A 17,664-nucleotide genomic window follows, 5' to 3' on the forward strand; every position below is an offset into this window, starting at 1 on the left:
GTAGGGATATAACATTGGAAATTATATGATTTTAACTCAACTGATATATACTCAGTTAAGAAGAAGATAAATGACCCTTTAATGTTTCTTTGAAGATGGGATTTAGAGATTTGTCTCAAAACTGTTAGAATGTAAGATATCATTGATTGTGGGATCATTGATCTTAACTCTTCATAATTGACCGACGCGTAGAACTGGCTCCTGGATGCCTCATTAGTTAAACCATCTTTCATAAATATTGAAAAAGCTTCATAAACTTAAGTCTTGTCTTGTATTCCTGATAGAATATACTTCATTTGTGTTCCACTTATTATCTCACCTTGCCTGTAATTAGTCTAATAACAAGAATTATTAATTTCTCATAATAAATACACTTCCTCTTATATTATAGGTTGAATTGGTAGCGTTGGAACCGGAGTTGAAAAAGAAATCGGCAGATACGGAAGCTTTGATGGAGAAACTGGTCGTAGATCAAGAGAAAGCAGACGCCGTTCGTAAAGTAGTGAAAGAAGATGAAGCGGTTGCTAAAGTAAAAGCTGAAGAAACTCAAGCGATCGCTGACGACGCTCAGAGAGATTTAGACGAAGCTCTACCCGCTCTAGAGGCGGCTATCAAGGTACTTACTGCTAAACTAATTAACCCCCTCCCTCCACAGTTGCCCCTGAGTGGAGACAGGTAACAGGTATATGTATCTTGCCCAGGGACACTTAAGTTCAGGGGCTGCAGTTGCATAGTCATGGCTTAGACTTAAGACCAGTCTTAGTTCTATAGCCGATCTAACAACTTATGACCAGTCTTAAGATTTAAGTCCACTTATGGACTTAACGTCACAACTATGCAACTGGCCCCAGGGCTGCAGTTGCTCAAAAGATGATTAAAGATGATTTGATGGATAGATACTATAGTAATAATAAACTTTCAATCATCTCTTTGTAAACTATCCACTGGTTAACTCTAAACAACTTTTCAGCAACTGGCCCCAGGGTTCAAGCCCATGGTTGATACATTCTAACCAACCATACCTCAATGAATTCAAAGTATTCAAAAGATAATAGTTTGTAGTTTTTAGTGTGGAATTTACATCTAATTGACGATATGACCTGTTTCTACAATGTAGATGATACCATTTTGTTCTGATAAATATGATATTGATATATCTGATTTCAGGCTTTGGACGCGCTGGATAAAAACGATATATCAGAGATCCGAGTGTTCAGTAAACCACCAGAACTCGTGCAGACCGTGATGGAAGCCGTCTGCGTGCTACTGAACTGTAAAACTGACTGGCAATCCGCCAAGGTCGTCCTCGGCGACAACAACTTCCTGAAGAAGCTGTACGAATACGATAAGGATAAGATTCCCGAATCGACTTTGAAGAAACTGAAAAAATACATCGAAAATCCGAATTTCACGGTCGAGAAAGTGGAGAAAGTATCGAAGGCTTGTAAGTCGATGTGTATGTGGGTGAGAGCTATGGATTTATACGCGAGGGTTTTCAGGACGGTGCAGCCGAAACGCGACCGTCTCGCGGCGGCCGAGGTCGAACTCGAGTCTACGATGAGTTTACTGAGAGAGAAACAAGCGAAACTACAGGACGTCGAGGATCAGATCGCTACGTTACAGAAACAATACGACGACAGCGTCTCCGAGAAACAGAGACTCGTGAAGAACATCGGGCAGACACAGGGTCGATTGAAACGAGCTTCGAAACTGACGACGGCTCTCGCCGACGAGCAAGGTCGCTGGAAGGAAGGGGTCGAGAATTACGAGCGACAGATCGGGAATATAATCGGGGATGTGTTTATAGCGGCGGCGTGCGTCGCGTATTACGGAGCGTTTACGAGCACGTACAGAGAGGAACTCGTACACGGCTGGATCAAACACTGTCAGGATTTAGGAATCCCCGTCAGCGAGGGTATCTCTCTAATCTCGATACTCGGAGACCCGTTCGAGATACGTCAATGGAACACCGACGGGTTACCGCGCGATCAGGTATCCACGGAGAACGCGATTCTCGTCACTAGGGGGCGTCGATGGCCGCTGATGATCGACCCGCAGGATCAAGCTAATCGTTGGATTCGTAATAAGGAACAACGAAACGGATTGAAATGTATAAAACTAACGGACGGAAATTTCCTGCGGACTCTGGAGAATTGTATCCGAATCGGAATGCCGGTTCTGCTCGAAGAGATCGGTGAATTCTTAGATCCAGCCCTCGAGCCCATCTTACTCAAACAGACATTCTTATCGGTACGTTTACAAGACAATTTCAAATTTCTGCCGTTCGTTTAAGAGCAAAACTCACATTGAAGTCTTCATAGTTAGGACGAGCATAATGATGACTTACATGTAGTAAATAGAATTTTTAGTAGAAATTGAGACTCAATGTTAGAGACAACATCATCAGGTTTTACTGTTGAACATTCTAAAATTGTGAAGACAAAAAACTGATCTAATTGAGAAATATTTCTAATTGATATTTTACAGGGAGGTCGATTGTTGATACGTTTAGGAGACAGTGACATCGAATATGACAAGAACTTCGCGTTTTATATGACGACTAAAATGTCGAATCCTCACTATCTTCCGGAAGTGTGTATTAAAGTGACGATTATAAACTTTACAGTCACTCCGGCCGGTCTGGAGGATCAATTACTCAGGTACGTCATACTCCAATACTTTCTGGAGGACATTTTTTACAAAATCTCCTTAAACTTTACTATTAAGAATCACGAGTTTTCGGTAGTCTGTTCACCTGGAGGAATGGTAGTATAAATCCCTATAACTCCAAGGTTCATCAAGTATATGTCTCATATTTTCTGGAGGAGTTGCGTCTGAAAGTTGGTTAATTATGTGGTTATATTTGTAGCGATGTCGTAAGATTGGAGCGGCCGGATTTGGAAGAGCAACGAAATCAATTGATCGTCAGAATCAATGCAGATCGAAATCAGCTGAAAGCAATCGAAGACAGAATTCTAAAATTGATGTTTGAATCGGAGGGAAATATTCTAGATAATGAGGAACTTATAAATACATTGAATGAATCTAAGGTAAAGACACGAAGATTCAGTTTCATAGCTGTTGGTTATGGTTAGACTCAGGGCCCAGTTGCACGGTCTCGACTTCAGTCTAAAAGTGGTCTTAACTACTAAGTTTGGTCTCAAGTAGAACTAAGATGTCTTCTTAGACTGGTCTTAGATATAAGCCTTGAATGTGCAACTGGACCCAGAGTTTCAGTTAGAATGAATCAAATCTGAGTTGAATTTAACTAGTCTATCGAAGCTAACTTTAGTCTATAGAATTAAAGTTAGTTCATTCCCAATATTTTCATCTTTAGTCTATAAATCTCTAGTAATTCTATTACCTAAAAGTTACGATATCATTCATTATTCAACTATTCTATAACAATAGGTAAAGTTGCTATTTGATATTGATGTTAATGCTGTTTTAAATGCTAATAGGTAACGTCAGGAGTGATATCTCAGAGATTAGCCGAAGCAGAGAAGACGGAGGATATGATAACAACCGCTCGTGAGAAATATCGATCTGTAGCTAAACGGGGATCGATCATGTATTTCGTTGTAGCCAATATGGGTGAAGTCGATCCTATGTATCAATTCTCTCTGAAATACTTCAAATCGGTAAGTAGCGCAATTACAAACCAGTCCGTTTAACGTCACAGTTCTAATCATATTTCTGTTCTTACTGTGATCATTTACTTAAAATTCAGGGGCCGGTACCATAGACAAGACAAATCTTATGACTTCTCTTAAGTTGTTAGATTGGCTATAGAACTAAGTTGGTCTTCAATCGGTCTTAAGTCTAAGCCCTGACTATGGAACCAGACCCTGGGGTTAACTCAATTGAAAATGAATTGAGTTAATTAAAGATAATACCGATCTATAAAACCGGGCCCTAGCTATCATAAATACACAATCTGAAATATTTTAAAAATGATTGATAATCTTTCAGTAATTAGATCAAAAGCCAGTTCCACAGTAAATGGTTAGATTAAAGACCTAAGCTCATCATTACTCTATTGCTAAACCAAAACCTTAGGATCAGCGATATGTTATTTGAAGACCAGTTTCTACGTGAAAGTTACAACTGTAAAACTAGGTTTAGACTTTGTTTCAAAATATGAAAATCAACTCTTAAATCTTACTAATAAATATATTTTCTCTGTTTCTAGTTGTTTAACGCGACTATTGAGAACTCGGAGAAGAACAGCGATTTAGTAAAACGTCTAGAGATACTACTGAGTGAAACGACGCGTGTAATTTACGAGAATGTCGCTCGCGGTCTGTTTGAGAAAGATAAACTAGTATTCTCATTCCTGCTGTGCGGAGAGATTCTCCGTGGAGACGATGAAATCACCGATAACGAATGGAACTATTTCCTACGCGGAGCGGTCGCTGTCGATAAGGTGAGTTTTTAGAAATGTTTAAAATTTCTCTCAGAGTCCAGAATTTCGATAAGGTTAATAATAACTCATATTTTTATAGAAATGTTTAAAATTTCTCTCAAATTTATGAGTTCAGAATTTTGATTGTCTTTGATGTTTTTACAGGAGCGTCCTGCGAAGCCGGAATTTGATTGGTTAACGTTGAATCACTGGTACGCCACCTGTGATCTGGAGGATGCACTACCGGCGTTTAAAGGAATAAGGAAAGCGTTGGTTTCGACTCCAGTTTCCGCTCAAATAGGGGAATTACTGGTGAGTAATAATCTATTAAACCAGGGGGCGCTGCAGTTGCTGAAAAGGTTGTTGTAGTTAACCAGTGGATGACAAAAGTACTCGGTAGCAAAAGTTCATTGTTATTATGGTATCTATCCACCGGTTATCTTGAACCAACTTTTGAAAAGCAACTTCAGCCCAAGCTGTTAGTAAATTTTTCAATTTCAAAACTTAATGATTTGAATTAGATTCATAGAAATTACTGAATACAGTCGACTACAGGCTTGCCTCGGTTCTCACTGAGCCGGATAAATCTTCTGTAAGGCAGCGGTTGAATTGCATGGCAGACGAACGATGGGTTGTCATCACATGAATTAAGAGTAGGGAAACATTTTGTCCCCATGCGGGGTACGGGATAATCTGAAGCAACCAGCTCGGTGGCAAGCGGGTGCGGTTTATTGTATATGAAACTGTCTAGTATGATTTAGATACGTGTGGTTGTATATTCAATTATTAATTACAGATCGCTGCGAATCCTACGGAATCTCCCAGCTATGGTCCGATGCCTCCAGAACCGACAGCAGATGAGGATCCTAATTCAGACGCTGTACGAGGACATTGGAATAAACGACTTTCTAGTTTCCAGAAACTCATCTTCATCAAAACATTCCGTGACGAGAAGGTAAATTATATAAATACTCCACTAACTGCACTGACATCAACTTTCACTATAACAGTATCCAGATCGACCCACTGAGCACCAGTCACTCGCTCGAAAGTCGAAAGTTGGTTGCTCGAAAGTCGGTTGAATTAAGAATCAGAGATAGATATCATCGTAACAATACAGTTTTAATTGTCGCTATGTCAACTATCCTTTGGTGAACTGTAACCTACTTTTGAGTAACTGCAGCCCCTGAGTATGATTAGCAAGTTTGATGTTTCTTATTCCATGAATCAAAGGAGACATACCCAGAGAAGAACCTTCGACCAAGAAACACCTTTCAACTCTACCAAATTTAGTCAACATTGAATTCTAAATAGTTTCTATGATTGTTTCTACTTGCAGGTTATTTTCGCGGTGACAGATTTTGTGAAAGAGAATCTTGGTAAACAGTTTGTAGAAAGTCCATCGACAGATCTACACCTATTGTACGGGTCGATGAATAAAATAACGCCGTTAGTGTTCGTTTTGAGCACCGGTTCGGATCCAATGGGTTCATTCCAACGGTTCGCTAAAGAGAAAGGATACACGGACAGGTATAGAGACTGATCATTAACACTGCCTCAATTCAGGGTGCCGCCACTGACCTGGAAAACTCTAGAAAAGAAATCTGGGAAAACTGGGGGAATTTGACAAATTTTGCGAAACCCTGGAACACTCGGAATTCGGATAATGCATTGACCACTATTGTTTCTTTATCAATTCGTGATTCAATGAAAAATTAATGAATTGTAACATTTTAAACCTAGAAATTTCTCTGATTCATTCAGGGGGAATTTGTGTAATCACATCGAAAAATCTGGGAATTTGTATTGGTGGAAAGTGCTATTCAAAATGTAGGCCTATTTAGAATTTTCAAAATATCCTTGGGGGATGACTTTGCATTACCGGTATGTACTAATAGTTCAAGGAGGAATGTACGTCAATGAAGAAATTAGTAAACTCAAAACTTCCCCCTCTCCCCTCATATCTCAGCAGATATTAGTATTGATATTGCGTGTTTGTTAATTGCAGGATACAAGCGATATCACTTGGTCAGGGTCAAGGTCCTGTGGCTGAAAAACTGATTGCAAATGCAATAAAAACAGGAGACTGGGTTTTCTTACAGGTACAGATACAATAGATATGTTTATTATAACTTCCTTATCTAAGTCTTTCATTTGAAATCAAGAAAATATTTTCTTGAAGAATTTAATGAAATCATAGCATGCCACAGATGCTGAGTAAAGTAGACTCTGCTCAAATCTGAGCTTTATGAATGAAAATGTCCCACACTTGAGAGTGATATCAGAGTTGGATGGTACTGGTTTACAGGGTCAGAAAAATATTCTAGAAAAGCCCTAAATTAAACACAATCTACTGTAGCATCCACTAGGCTGATAGATGAATTTGAAATTCAAATGTATATTAACTGTTTGTAGTAATGAATATCTGACCAGTAGAGACTGATGATATAAATGTCAATGTTATTTTGATTCCTCTGATGATGGTGATAGATGATGAAGTTTCGTGAAAACTTCAAAACTATCAGAATAAACTAAATGTTATATCATCAACTGTGGGTTTTGCTTAATAATCAAATGTTAGCAATAAATACTGAACGGAGCAAACTGCAGTAGAATGGATCATACAAATACAAACCAGTGAATAAATGAGGGAATTGAAACGGTACAATGATCGCCTCTTCAAAATTGTCAGAAAACTGGTATCCCATCAACTGTGGGTTTTGCTAATTAATTTAGGTAACTGGTTGTATTGTATTTATAGAATTGTCACTTGGCCGCGTCATGGATGATCAGTATGGAGAATCTGATCAAAGACCAAGCAGAAAATCCGACCGATATTCACGAAGATTATCGTCTGTTCCTCAGCTCGATGCCGGCGAAATCGTTCCCGGTAACCGTTCTACAGAACAGCGTTAAAGTAACGAACGAACCGCCGAAAGGTCTCCGCGCCAACACCAAACGAGCTTTCAGCGAAATCACACCGAACTTCTTCGAGGAAAATAGTAAGTTAATCTGTGAATGAAACATGGTTCGATTTTATAGTTTAATACTCGGGAACCCCTGTAACCGGTTGCACAGTCACGGCTTAGACTTAAGACCAGTCTAATACCAACTTAGTTCTATAGCCAATCTAACAACTTAAGACCAGTCTAAAGATTTATGACCTCTTTTGGACTTAAGTCTCAACTGTGCAACCGGGCCCTGGAGCCTTGGTTATAATTGTATGAACACTATGTGTGGGGTTAGTTCTATCTCTATCTATTTGCCTGCAGTGCTGAAGAATTACTAGAATGTGAACCCATAGTTAAAATGCTATGAACACTATGTGAGGGGTCGGGGCTATCTACATCTGTTTCCCTGCAGCGCTGAAGAATTTACTAAAATTGTCATCTGTCTTTGTTTTTGAATCACAGTTCTCGGAATTCGATGGAGGAAGGTGATATTTGGAGTTTGTTTCTTCCACGCGATTATACAGGAACGTAAGAAGTTTGGTCCACTAGGTTGGAACATACGTGTAAGTGTCATCATTCATTGCTAGCAACTGTTATTGATAGTTCACTCTGTCTGAAAGAAGTCAGGGTTTTTATCTTATTCCCGGAAGCTTCCCTTGAATTCAGGAATGGAGAGTCTCTCCTTGTAGTATTTTATTTGTATCGACTAGTGTTCTATGTAAAGGAACCTTAAAGCGGTCAGAATTTTGTAAATCTAAAATCGATTTAATTTCTCAATGACTTCAGTAAATTGATATAGAAATATAAGATATTTTTGTGAAACTGTGTTCACAGTAAGACAGTAGTATTGATGAACTAATGTTTGTTTGTGTTTCAGTATGAGTTCAGTGATAGCGATAGGGAATGCGCGTTACTCAATATGCAGATGTTCTGTGTTGATGGTGAAATACCGTGGGACGCTTTGATATATATCACAGGAGAGGTGAGTAGTATCATACACCCCTCATAACCCCCAAACATACTGAGTACTGAGTCTCGGACCCCTCATCCTCCCTTTATCAAAACATGCTGAGTCTCAGCTTGTTTATTAATTACCAAGAGATGCCTTGATATATACCACTAGCTGGGGAGGTAAGCTGTATCATAGACCCTTCATAACCCCCAAACACGGAATTTTGTTAAATTTATTACCTTATATATCACAGGAGAGGTGTATGTATTATCATAGACCCACATCCCCCCTTAAACCAAACATACTTAGTCTCTGCTTCATTATTCATTTAATGAGTCAATTTAAGGAGCAATAAGATAAAAAAGAGAATTTAACTCTTGAACTAGTTGAGGGGGAGGTTTACTGTAATTTCACTTGAAGCATGTAATTTCATTCCTTGAAATTTAATCTTGTAATTTTTTGTCTTCATGTATAAATTACTGGGGCCAGTTGCTCAAAAGTTGGTTAAAGATAACCGGCCGTTAAATACCATAGTAACAATGAACTTTTGATTGTCACCATATCAACTATCCACTGATTAACTCTAACCAACATTTGAGCAACTGGACCCTGAATGATGAGTCGTCAGTTTTAGGATGTTTACGGTACGTTGATCGTTTGTATTTTTAGATAACGTACGGCGGTCGTGTAACAGACGCGTGGGATCAGAGATGTCTTCGTACGATTCTCAAACGTTTCTTCGCGCCGAACACGATCGACGACGGATACAAATACTCGGAATCGGGAATTTATTACGGACCGAATTTAGACACGCTTCAGGAATATCGAGATTTCATCAGCGATTTACCGATTATCGATAATCCTGAGATTTTCGGAATGCACGAAAACGCTAACATCGCCTTCCAGGTAAAATAGCTATCGATCACGGTGGCGCCACCTATTTGAAATTCAGGGAAAGTCTGGGAAAAATCTTAAAATCAGGAATAGTCATTGAAATGAGATTGCTAGATCGCACGTAAGATCAAACAGTTTCTGTCTATGTCTTACATATTTGACTGCGTTAATTGATCGGATTGTTAGCAGATCAAGTCACGGAAAACAACATGCTTGTCAGGGAACGGTCGGGGGAAAGTTTCACACTCTATTTCACTCATGTTGATTATTCATGATATTTATAGAATTCTATTTCATGATGAATAGAATTCATAAAAAATAAATCCTAGTCCATAGTTCCTGGTTAACTTTAGACTCTTATCTACAGATAAAATGAGTTTATTTCAAATGTTTTTGACTCGCGAGTTGAATTTTAACTGACAAACTGCAACGGTCATTGCAAGTGTGGTCCTAAATCTTAAGCCCGGTCCTAAGTTGTTAGAATAAGAACTCTAAATGGTCCGATGTAAGCTATCACTGTGCAACTGATTCCTGAGCTCAGAGCTCAATTGTTCCAGGGTGGTTTTAACTTTTCTGTTCGTCGTGGTTCGATAAAAGTGTTAATTGAATAAATGAATGAAATCTATGTATATTTTCACAGAGACAAGAAACTCACGCGTTGATAAATACAATCCTTGAAGTTCAGCCTCGTATGTCTAGTGGAACAAGTGGTAAATCTAACGATGATATAGTGTACGAATTAGCCGATAGTATTCTAGAGAAACTCATGGATAAACTCGATCTGGAGGAGGCTAATCAGGAGATGTTCGAGGTCAGTATTTCATTTAAAGTTCATGAAATCAATGTTTCAATAGCTGTTTCTTTTTGACGCGTTTCATCGCAAAACCGACGAGCTTCACTTAGCTACAATCAGAAGGCCTTCCATTATTTCTTTCATTAAATGCGCGCTATGATTTCTAACTTTTTCACAAAATCAGGCTCTCGAGAAGCTAGCTAGTTCCACAGAGCTGGATCCTGATCTAATTGCTGCACTCTGTGGAACTGAGTCCTGTTTATCGCGTTCTATCACTGAATGATTGTGTCTGTGTTCATACATTTGTAGCCGGATGAAAAAGGAAGATTGAATTCTCTGACGACAGTTTTAACGCAAGAAGTCGACCGATTCAACAAGTTGCTGCAGGTCATAAAGGTAAGATTCGTGCTGCCCTCTGTAGACTGTATCGATAACTACTCTCGAGGATTGAGCCAAGCTTTGTGTTTATTCATTAAACATACGCGGCTTATGAAAGTAAATTCCAACACTGTTAAATAAATACAGTGGCATTAAGATGAAGAGTGCTGTTGGAGTGTTATACAGTATAGGCTTGAAGTATTGGAATATAAAGAAGCTTCAAGTCAGGGAAGCATCCTTCCTGCGTGTCGAAGTGTCTAAGTTACCCCTAGGGATAAATCCTCAATCTAGGTGACAATCAACCATATAAGAAACAGCAGAAATAACTGATGAATTTCAAAAATGTTCCCAGGGATTATTTTACCCCCCACGTCTCTGAAACTCTGCCAGGTTTCTAAATGAATAAATAAGAATGATTCTCTTTGCTGCACTCAGCCTTTCGATGTTATAAATATATTGAGCTCTTAATAGTGAAAGCTTCAACATCATAGCTATAAATAACCTGCAAGAAATTGTCGAATAAATTTGCAAGTCTCTTTAAAACCCCTATGAAATATGTGAAAATTATTAATCTGAAACCCCTGCACTATGTGTCTATGAGCCCCTAATGAGACTTATTCTTATGTGCATGCATGCAATTTAAGTTTATAAGCATAAAAATGCCTTCTTCGATAGCCGTGAATCTGTTATGATCAGATTGAAATACATCGCGTTACATATCCATTGCATGCATCAAATATATATATATATATATATACAAATATATATATATATATATATATATATATATATATATATATATATATATATATATATATATATATATATATATATGTGAGCTGGTATTCATAGCGTGCAATGTCTTCATTCATATCAGAGATATCGTTATATCTATGAATTATTAAATTCAATCTGTTACTGACTTGAACAAACAATTTCCTATCTGTAAAAACACGCACCTGACTAACGCGCGCGTCGACAGCTGCATCCGATTTCATACGTTCAATCAACGAGAATTTATATCATCAGAAATCATCTTTATTTCCATAAAATAAACATTAAATTTACACATTGACGTATTTTATTTTTCACGGATGGTTGAAAAAATGGGTTTAAACAAACTGTTTGATTTTGATCCTAATTTACATTTTGAAATACAAACTTACTGTCTGGGGTAAATATACAGTATTGTTATTGCAGATCTAGTGTGATCTGTGCTGATAAACGGCGTGTTAATCGGTCTTGATTATTCATAAATCTGTTATATCCACAAGTCCTGAATTCAGTTTTAAATTCAATGAAACCTAATAATAACAACTTATTAACGCATCCCCTGGCTCGAACTCACCCGGGATTCTGCTGTTAATGATCAATAAAATCTGTTTATTAATTCATTGAGTTCAGCTCGAACGCTAACAGCTGATGTTTAGCTCAATTCGTGCAGCTGGTGTCATTCTTCTTGGTTATTAAACAGATTTAACATCATTTGATTTAACGCTAAATTGGTAGTCGTTCATTTACCCTCCTCCATCCCGACCCTTTGACTACCGCAAAACTTTTGATCATATTATTGCAGAATTAAAAAAACAACTCTAAATTCATTCGTTAAAATTTGAGCGTCGTAAAAAAAGTCATTACGAAATTAAAATGAAAAACACCTGAATTCGTATTAATTCTGTGATATTGGAATGAAAAAGTTACAAGTTTTACAAGTTTTTACAACAAAGATGACAAAACTTCATAGAAATCGTTAATCGTTATTTTCGTTATAAGGTAATTCTCTGGGGAACGATTCGCGAATGTTTTGTCCTTTATCGAACCAGTATTGACAATTCAGTTTATCGGTTTCCGCGTCGTAAACTTCCTCCCAATATTGCGATATTTTCGAACCGGCGTTGAATCCCGACGGTATGTGTCCGAATATCGCCTTCGACTTATTCCCGATCAGTCCCCCGTATACGTTAACACCGTCCTTATAATCGAGGAATAGATCTCGACGTCCGGTCTGTACGATACCCGCTTTAACCGCGAGTATCGACATGTAGATATAATCGGGGAACATTAACGGAGTTCGCTCGGCTATCGTCGATAGTTTAAACACGGTATCGTTAGTCATGAGAATATACGGACGGGATAAATACGGAGGATACAGAGAATTAGTCCACTCGATACGTCCCGAGCTCTGATAGTGATCGGCGGAGAGCGAGTATTTCTTACCGCCAACTAGTACCGGCCATTGCTGCTCGGCGGCGCCGCCGTCGGCTACGCGTACTAAACTGCGGCGGATGTTACCGAACATGAGGTTGCGGTCTCTGAGCCGACCGCTCTCAAGGAGTCGGATCAGTTTAAACGGATTCAATAGGATATTCTCGGTAATTCGCAGAGTGTAACGAGCATTAGAACAGAACTCGCTGACCCAGTTCAATGCCGCGACGTTCTTACGCGTCAGATTATAATAACTATCGACGAAATCCCGTTGAATGACGTCTTTATTTTTAAAATGTTCCTTAACGATTAGATACTGATTGGAGTAATACTCGTTAGCGACGGTTTCCGTGCCGACGATGAACGCGAGTCGTATCTCGCGCCCGTACGCGACCGATAAACGACCCCAAGTCTCGCGGATAACTTTCCTTACGTAATACGACCCGACCTCCGACATCACGACCACCATCAAATACAAATCTTTCACGTTACACAAACTCGGGTTATTAATTACGTAACGATCGCCGTACGGTTTCCACGGCGACGACGGTTTATTGTTGAAGTATTCGGCGGGTATCGGTGAACTGCGTTTCGGTTTGTGATCTCGTACGGCGGCTCGACGTCGTTTCAGTTCGTCGTTACCGATATAGTTATACCAGTGAGGTTGAGGTAGACCGCTCTGAGCCATCTTAAACAAACGATCGATCTCGACCTGAACCTCGGCGATATTCGCTAGACTCTCCTCGACGGTCAACTCGCGTATACGAGTCCTACGCACGGAGATTACCTCGCGCTTATTACCCTCGTCGCTCCTCGCGAGGTCGCCCTCGGCAGCGGCCGGTACAATTCGACGGATCACGTCGATCTGATTGAAATCACGCGACGCTATGATACGTTTACGAGCGGCCGGTCGCCGAGCGTTGTTGTTGCTGTATAAATTAACATCGGAATTCTGCATATAAAACGCGTAGAATACGAACGTACTCAACGAGAATACGACAATAATCAACAATAGAAACGAGATAGTTACTCGTTTAGAGCCGTTACCGTGGAAACCAGCACGCATTGTTATATCACACGCGCAATTGACTAACGGTTAATTAATTAAACCACTTCAGAGACGGAGAGCTGGAGAGAGGGAGCCTTTCCTCTTCATGCGTTACTGCGATCTATAGTCAACAGTTTGAAACTCTGAAATATATAAATATATGATTGAACGAACTGTGTATTTACTGCAGCCTTTAGATTATTATCAAAGCCATCAGGACGACATCTCATCGGCGAACTGCAGGCCTTCCAACTATCAATTCAATTACAGCTTATTGATTAAATATTGATCTATCCCAGTTACAGCCACAATGCGAAAAGGTCGACTGAATCCAAGCGATAAGTAGTTTCAGAGTTTTATGTATCAAGTATTCACGCAGCTGATGCTTAAAACCGATGTTCCGTTGTTGTTAGGATTTAGTCCGAGATAGACATACGAATATCAGTAAATCGTCATCAAATCTCCTTCAACCCTCGATCATTGCAAAATCTACTCACTGTCGCTTGAAATAAGTCTGACTATTGACAAAAATAAGGAAATACCTCGCAGGTTGTGGGAGCTCTGAACCTGATGGTTACAAGTGTAAACATGAATCCACTGACATTGATGGCACTTTTAAATCCCTGTTGGTAACCTATACGTGTAGCTCGAGTTCTCGATATAGTATGCGTGTATATATATATATATATATATGAGAGTATATATTTGTGACCTGGTCTTAGTAAGCTCCTATACAATACTTGTTAGCAGTGCTGAATACAATCCCTCCTGGCGAACATTAAACTCATGCCTGAAATAAACAGGCATTCATTCAATTGAAACTTTTATTACCTAGCTTTTTAAACGTTTTATTCAAAAGAATCTCTGAAGCGCGTTTTACAATAAAACAGTCAAGTATTAGGCGGGCTAAAAAAAATCAATAAGATACCAGTACCAGGACATGTGCAGCAATATCAGATATAGATACCAAATCAATATCAGTGGTACGACGTTTTAAAGCTGGTGCTATATTGAACTATATAGACTAGCGGACAATGTGTTCATACGGGGTCAATTACTGGTTTATTGCTATGGTTACTATTTACGAGAGTTTGTTTATATACTGGTCAAAGCCTCTCTGATCAGTTTTTATCCCTCGTCGTGAATAGAATATGTCTACTCAACAATATGATCCTGTTTTATTTTTCACGATTCAATTATTTCACCTCAATCATGCATATGAACGTGCACGCGTTACCATAGAAACTAACACGAATACGCACACATTTAGACGTCGGGAGTTGGTTTTTATGTGATTTAATGTCGCCGAGTGATAGACAGGTCGCGGGGATGAAAGTGGGGTTAGGAGTGTTAATTAATACGTCCGGCTGGGTGGATCCGGTAGGGTGGATCCCACTGGGTGGATCCCCGTATGAAAAATATACTGCACTTAGTCTAATAATGATAAGCCAATATTTTGTTGTAAAGTTTAATCAGCCGTGTGGAGATGTGTGTTTTATATGAGGTTGGCTAATATCAAATAGATCGTTCTATTCATACTACACTGTGCATATATCTCACCCTGTTAAACTGGTATATCTCTGTGAACACTGCTCAGCAGTGCAGTATGGGTGGTAATTATAAATTACACACAGTCAACTCATTACTAAAAACCAGTCGTCAATTTATTAATTAGCCACGCTTGTAGCCTTCACTTGGCTAGTTGCTAAGTAACGTGTCACACAATGGCGAGTATTCACCTACCTGTAAACAATAGCGCGCACAGAGCAGAGGAAAAATATCCAATACCTTAAAATCTGTAGCTGCTCGTTACAGGGTCATTTATTATTAACTCACATTAATCTGGAAATATTTGATTTCAATTTCAACATTGTGCGTTGTCCGTCGTCCGATAGTTCTCATGTTTATTTAGAAAATATAAATATACCTTTATCTTATCAGAGACACTAGCTAACACATCCCTGGAGGCCCCTGGAGTATTGTCGCGGGTTAACTCTGTCATTAGGATATGATTGTAACCTAGTGTTTCTATTCAACTATACCGATATATATACACTCGGTATAAGGGTATCACATTACCCTGTACTGGCTATTCATTGGATTCTTGTATAAAATTGTTCTTAATCAGTCTAGTATCAATGATATTCTGCTGGTAGTTTTGATTTGTGAACTATTAGAATTAAGATAGCTGAAGTTATCCCCTCGTTAGAACGTCCCCCCCCCCCCCGCCTCCTCTCCTGGATCAGTGGATATTGAGTGGTGATGAGTGGTACTCTTAGAGACCACCCACTGCTACTCATCTATTCACTCAATACACAGTGTTCCAAAGAGTGCATACATCTTTTAGCCTTCTATTCAACTCTTTTTCAACTCTTTTATGTCTTATAGAAAATCAGTTCATTTGTTGAATTACATACACAAACATTACCTTGTATTAGTAAACAGTATGCATTAGTATTTAGAGTCCATATTTAAGAGACATGATTGAGACACAGACAGCATCAGTGAGATACAGAGTGAATACATCCTCTCCTCGTCGGTCTCTCTCTCTTCATCGCCTACTGATCAATAGTCTATTCATATATCCGCTAGATGGCACCACTGATAACTGCTTGTGTGTGCTTGTGTCATTAGGCGTCAAATTTGAACGCGAATTTAAACAGCTAACTTTCATGCTATCATCAAATACATCATATTCTTAAACAACTTCAGTATTTGATCAAAAATACATGTATTTTTGATGATATATATTATATTTATGATGAAATATTTTATAGCTCGATCCTTGTTAAGACTATAACTATTTGAGTTTTAGAATATGAATTTTGAAATTCATATATAAACATGAATTAATGTTGTATATGTTTATTTATTTGCAGAATTCATTGCATCAATTAAAGAAAGCGATAAAAGGTTTTGTAGTAATGAGTGATGTATTGGAGATGGTTTATACTGCGTTCCTGAATAACCAGGTTCCGGAGCTATGGGCGAACGCGGCGTACCCGTCGTTAAAACCACTCGGTAGTTGGGTTAAAGATCTTATATTGAGATGTTCGTTTATCGACCTGTGGATTCATCATAACCAACCAAAATCATTCTGGATCTCCGGATTCTTTTATCCTCAAGGTAAACTATTCAACTATTAACTGTGATAATTAGTTGCTGTTTGTGAAACGGAATCGTATTTGACGTGATTTCAAATGATTGCTCCAAGCTAAAATAGAGGGTCGATTAGGTCCTGGTGTATCGCAAGTGAAACTATCATCCTGCCCTAGAGCCCAGGGGCTGCAGTTGCTTAAAAGTTGGTTAAAGATAACTGGCAGACTACCGTAGTAACAATGAAGTTTTAATTGTCACAATGTCAACTATCCACTGGTTAACTCTAAGCAACTTTTCAGCAACTGTAGCTGCTCATGATAAGATTTTTAAGTCGTTATTTACTGACACCTACGAGCAATTATCTTTAGATAATTACTACGAGCTGAGACTAGGGGTCAGTTTAGAAAGAGAATGATGACAAACTTCTGAATTAAGATTTCAGATGAAGAAATTTAATCGAAATTGAATAAAAACTCTTTTAAATGTATAGAGATATCTATAAGAAATGAATTGATGGTTTTGTTTTACAGGTTTCCTGACGGGAACGTTACAGAATCACGCGAGGAAGTACAACCTACCGATCGATCATTTATCATTTAAATACGTTGTGTTACCGAGTTACAGAGATCAGGCAGACGTCGCCGAGGGAATGAGTAAATTACAGTTTGGAGAAGAATTAGATATGGATAAAGAGGTAGGGAATAATACACTCTATTCTATAATACGTGGCCTCTTTAATCGAACAAGTGGCAATTTATGTCAACTTGAAGTGAATGTCTAAATGTACGTGACTCATTTTCGTACTTGAAATGAAATATGTATTGATAGATGATTTGTGAACACGGTCTTGCCTTCTTTTCTTATCTCACCTTCTCCTTTCCTCCCACTCAACTCTCTGCTTATAATCTCTTGCATCTATACAACGAACATTCAAGTTTT

At 38.7% G+C, this 17,664-nt stretch overlaps 2 protein-coding genes across 2 annotated transcripts in view; one reads left to right on the forward strand and one right to left on the reverse strand.

The window, feature by feature from the left end:
* Positions 1-17,664, forward strand: part of LOC141914294 (dynein axonemal heavy chain 6-like) — a 46,712-nt gene that overhangs the window by 27,396 nt on the left and 1,652 nt on the right. Inside the window, exons 45-62 of the mRNA XM_074805579.1 lie at positions 392-616; positions 1,168-2,250; positions 2,488-2,660; positions 2,870-3,050; positions 3,462-3,641; positions 4,193-4,426; positions 4,571-4,717; positions 5,202-5,360; positions 5,745-5,935; positions 6,414-6,507; positions 7,167-7,407; positions 7,819-7,919; positions 8,234-8,338; positions 8,978-9,214; positions 9,843-10,013; positions 10,305-10,391; positions 16,506-16,752; positions 17,256-17,419. Of these exons, the coding sequence (XP_074661680.1) occupies positions 392-616; positions 1,168-2,250; positions 2,488-2,660; positions 2,870-3,050; positions 3,462-3,641; positions 4,193-4,426; positions 4,571-4,717; positions 5,202-5,360; positions 5,745-5,935; positions 6,414-6,507; positions 7,167-7,407; positions 7,819-7,919; positions 8,234-8,338; positions 8,978-9,214; positions 9,843-10,013; positions 10,305-10,391; positions 16,506-16,752; positions 17,256-17,419 (4,020 nt within the window). The remainder of the gene's footprint in view (positions 1-391; positions 617-1,167; positions 2,251-2,487; positions 2,661-2,869; positions 3,051-3,461; positions 3,642-4,192; positions 4,427-4,570; positions 4,718-5,201; positions 5,361-5,744; positions 5,936-6,413; positions 6,508-7,166; positions 7,408-7,818; positions 7,920-8,233; positions 8,339-8,977; positions 9,215-9,842; positions 10,014-10,304; positions 10,392-16,505; positions 16,753-17,255; positions 17,420-17,664) is intronic.
* LOC141914295 (lactosylceramide 1,3-N-acetyl-beta-D-glucosaminyltransferase B-like) lies at positions 11,404-16,184 on the reverse strand. Its single transcript, XM_074805580.1, has 2 exons — positions 16,055-16,184; positions 11,404-13,769 (listed from the first exon to the last, which is right to left on the reverse strand). Exon 2 carries the CDS (start codon positions 13,642-13,644, stop codon positions 12,124-12,126), a length of 1,521 nt encoding a protein of 506 aa, XP_074661681.1. The 5' UTR covers positions 13,645-13,769; positions 16,055-16,184; the 3' UTR covers positions 11,404-12,123.

Source organism: Tubulanus polymorphus, chromosome 12 (genome assembly GCF_964204645.1).
Source record: "Tubulanus polymorphus chromosome 12, tnTubPoly1.2, whole genome shotgun sequence".
NCBI lineage: Eukaryota > Metazoa > Nemertea > Palaeonemertea > Tubulaniformes > Tubulanidae > Tubulanus > Tubulanus polymorphus.

Coding starts and splice junctions, on each gene's coding strand:
- LOC141914295 (XM_074805580.1), bottom strand. CDS start 13,644: ATGCGTGCTGGTTTCCACGGTAACGGCTCTAAACGAGTAACTATCTCG.